Source organism: Nanorana parkeri, unplaced genomic scaffold (assembly GCF_000935625.1).
Source record: "Nanorana parkeri isolate BGI_ZX_2015 unplaced genomic scaffold, ASM93562v1 scaffold3369, whole genome shotgun sequence".
In the NCBI taxonomy this organism is placed as follows: domain Eukaryota; kingdom Metazoa; phylum Chordata; class Amphibia; order Anura; family Dicroglossidae; genus Nanorana; species Nanorana parkeri.
Window position 1 is genome coordinate 28,192 of NW_017309637.1, and position 4,328 is coordinate 32,519.

Consider the following 4,328-nt stretch of genomic DNA (forward strand, 5'->3'; position numbering starts at 1 on the left):
CCATCCGCCTCGACCCCACCTGCCTCGCCAGCCAACCCCACCCCCAAGGAGTCCATCCGCCTCGCCATCAAAGCCAACCCTACCCCAAGGAGTCCATTCATCTCGCTTGCCCCAACCAAAATGCACACACCTCACACCACCAATGGCCAAAACTCACCTGTTGGGCCAACTCTCGGGTTGGGGCCAGGACCAGGGCTTGTGTGGCCTTCATGTCCAACTCAATTTGCTGGAGGATGGAAATGGCAAATGTGGCGGTTTTCCCAGTTCCAGACTGAGCCTGAGCAATGACATCATAACCTGCAGAGAGAGGACAAGCTTACAATGGGCTGCAATAGAGCACGCAGGCCCCTGGATAGGTCTTCAGGGTCCCTATTAGATCCAATGAGCTGTGTGACGCACAAGGGAACCGAATCCCAAGTAGATCCCATTCCCCGATAAGAGCGGACGCTCGGCACTCACCCTTGATACAAGGTAGAATAGCTCGCTGCTGGATGGCAGACGGTTTCTCAAAACCATAGGCGTAGATCCCTCTCAGGAGAGACTCCGACAGGTTCATATCGTCAAAACTGTCCACCACTTCATTCCAGTTGCTCTGTGGAGAAGACGAGGATGAAGGTTTAGCGGGCAGTCACTATAATCTGGACTCTTAGAAGCCCATTCCAAATACATACATAAGCTACAACCCCCATAATGCACCGTGACCCGCACCACCAACTCAACACCCAACACTAGTAAAATCAGATCCAATACCAACGAGCCCCACCTCCCTTTATAGGAAGTCATGGCCCATGTGTCATGGAGGGTTACAGGCTCCGTGTCACCTCACAATGAGCCGCCTGTGCGGTATGGAACTCCAGGAAGGTCCTAATTATGACCTGTGCGTCCCGAGTTATGTTAGAACATAATTGTTACATTTTGGGGGCTTCCAAAAACCAATACGAGTAGAAGACGAGACCACCACAAGGCCAACTTACCTCAATAATACCATCGGGCTCCATGCCTTCGGGCCCATTGTCTCTGGATCTGGAATGAAGGAACAAAAGCACTTGTTAATGAAGTACACAGGAACCTCAATCTTCATTCAGAAGTCTCCACTATGAATCTCTGAAGCCTTTGGAGGAACCCGGGGCAAAACACACGAGCAGAAATTTACCAGGAGCCCACAACCACCCCGGGGTCTGGACTGACCATGGACGGACCTTAAGCCTCCCAGTGTCTCAGAGCACCTGCCAAAAAAATACCCTCTACAGCTCAATGTGGCACATTAGCATGGAGGACACAGGATGAAGACCCGGCGCTGGTGGCCAGAAGAAGCCACCCTGCGATGAGATCAGGCCGATAATACTCAAGGAGCCTCTGGAGGAGGCCCGGGGGTTCCATGGAATGCTGGTTGAGAAGCTGGTCTGGTCCATACAAGATCCCCACACACGCCACCACGGACTGCCGTTCCCGGCATATAGGCCCCATTCACATGCGATAATCCGCACACTAGACTCCGGCACGCCGACATTGACAAGTTCATTTTTGATATTCGGAGGTCCCACCAATGAGGCGCTGGGCCCACAGAACCCATCGCATGTATTTCCAGCACTGACAAGCCTCTCCCCGTACACACACATCTGCTCACAGCTCCCTTCCCCCACTCAATAGTGCGAGCTCAGCAAAGGTCACCTTACAGGTCTGCAGTGCGCGCAGCACAGGGCCCTGTGTGAGTGGTGGGGGGAGGGGGGGCACGTAGGGGGAACACTTCAATCCCTACTGCACAGCCCACCACATATGGAAAGTGTTAGGTAATCCATCTGAAGACAACCCACCGGCTGGGGGCTCACAGAGACCCGGTCACCCCGCACCTTCTGGAGGAAGCCAAGACTTACACCGGGGATAGGCAACCTCGGCATCCCAGCAGGGGCAAAACTCCCATCATTGGCTGTCCTACAACGCCTGATGGGAATTCTAGTTCCCACAGCAGCGGAAGTGTCGAAGATGCCGATCCCCGGCATACACTTTGCCTGACACCAAGACCAACAAACCTCAAAGGTCACACCAAGATGGAAAAGGTGAGGTGACGTCATGTGACCCCCCCAATGACTCCGTCACCGCCATTGTTTCTATAACAGGTCCACTTTAAATTCTATTATAAACCCGATATTTTACACACGAAGGTCCATGACGGCGGCCGCCACCAACCCAGCGCCAGATCTGCACTCCACGCCTCCCCCAGACTGAAGATCGAGAGGCCTACTTGGTGGTATGGCAAAGTCCGGGGCCTAGAGGCTGCACACTGCATTGTGGGTGCACAGTACAGGATACGGGGAGGGGGTGCAGTGTAGGATATCGGGGTGTGCAGTGTAGGATACTGGGGGGGTGCAGTGTAGGATATTGGGGGGGTGCAGTGTAGGATATTGGGGGGGTGCACAGTGTAGCATATTGGGGCGGGGGGTGCACACTAGCAGGAAGTAGAGGACCAGAAGATTGGGTGGAGTCCTCATAAATTGCCCCCCTGGAGGTTTCACCCCCGTGACATTCCAGAGCGCCGAGGTTCTGGCCTCCAGAGAGTCCTCCCCGGGATGTGATGGGCGACGCGCGGCTCGCCGGGTGCACACGAAGGGTTAATAAGCCGAGGACGGCGGTGTCCAGGGGAGCCGCGGGGCCAGGAATGTACGAGGCGTCACACATGCGTAGAACACGCTGGGCGGGTACAGAAGACACGCCGGTTACACGGGATCCCCACCCCCGGCTGGAGCCGAGCGATAACCATCCCCCGGCTTAGTCATCCAGCTGACGACGGCACATTGTGTCACCCTCGCAGGGCCGGGGCCCATCACCATGGAGAACAGTCCAGACCATGTGACCCCCGAGCCAATCAGGGGCCCCTATATCCCCTCACCACCCATATACCAGAGATATCCCCTCCCCCCATATATACAGGGATTGTTAGAGACCACCGACCCCCCTCATACACTGTCCATAAACTGGAAGCCCCCCCACAGGAGGACCAGTTCCAGGTCAGGATGGGAGTTGTAGTACCTCCCCAGGGAGCTGGACTCTGCACATCCAGGACTACTCTAGGGACCCCTCACAGGCCAGGCTGGGGGTTGTAGTCCCACACAGGGAGGAAACATCTGAATTTGGAATCCTCCCGGGTCATCTTCCGGCACCCCTCCAACCATACTGAGAGTTGTAGTCCATCCACAACCAAGGAAGTAGGCCTTTCATCTGGGGGTTGTAGTCCATCAATACCCTAGAGATACTGCTTAACATAGGATGGACGTCACAATATGATAGTTGGCCATCTTCCCTGGTCACACTGGGGGTTGTAGTCCATCCACTTAAATCCATGAAGGAACGCCTTTAGTAGCAACGTGAGGATGGATGTTATAAACTCATCCCCAGCAACACTGGGAGTTGTAGTCCTTACAATGACATCTAAACAGTGTTGCAACATTCTGTCAGTAATACACACTGCCCCCTATCTGGCCATACTGGGAGTTGTAGTCCCTCCAATCATCCTCAGTAATACACACTGCCTTCTATCAGGCCACACTGGGAGTTGTAGTCCCTCCAAACATCCTCTCAGTAATACACATTGCCTCCTATCAGGCCACACTGGGAGTAGTAGTCTCCCCAGCCATCCGCTTGGTACTACACACTGCCTTCTATCAGGCCACACTGGGAGTAGTAGTCTCCCCAGCCATCCGCTTGGTACTACACACTGCCTTCTATCAGGCCACACTGGGAGTAGTAGTCTCCCCAGCCATCCGCTTGGTACTACACACTGCCTCCTATCAGGCCACACTGGGAGTAGTAGTCTCTCCAGCCATCCGCTTGATACTACACACTGCCTCCTATCAGGCCACACTGGGAGTAGTAGTCTCTCCAGCCATCCGCTTGGTACTACACACTGCCTCCTATCAGGCCACACTGGGAGTAGTAGTCTCTCCAGCCATCCGCTTGGTACTACACACTGCCCCCTATCAGGCCATACTGGGAGTTGTAGTCCCTCTGGGATAGGCCGGCCTATACACTATCACAATCCCAGCGGATCTTCGACGTCACAACCTGAGATCTCATGATCGGAGGTCTCCCCTCCCCCGGGGGCCACGTGCAGCACCGGAAGTGTCCGCCATCTTAAGAGGAGAGCTCTCCTTGCCCTCCCCCTACCGGCGGCCATCTTGTATCGCAACCCCCCTCCCCCACACTGGCTACGGCGCCCACGTGCAGCCGGGCGGAGGCCGCCATCAGAGCCCGGTAGGGGGGAGGAGCGACGTGCGGCAGTTTTCTCGGCGAGAAAATAAAAAAACCCGCCCGGGTGACATGATTGATGCTGG

At 55.2% G+C, this 4,328-nt stretch overlaps 1 protein-coding gene across 1 annotated transcript in view; it reads right to left on the reverse strand.

Moving 5' to 3' along the window:
- Nucleotides 1–4,328, reverse strand: part of EIF4A1 (eukaryotic translation initiation factor 4A1) — a 20,186-nt gene that overhangs the window by 15,509 nt on the left and 349 nt on the right. The window contains 3 exon segments of the mRNA XM_018574922.1: nt 158–297; nt 460–592; nt 975–1,023. Of these exon segments, the coding sequence (XP_018430424.1) occupies nt 158–297; nt 460–592; nt 975–1,023 (322 nt within the window).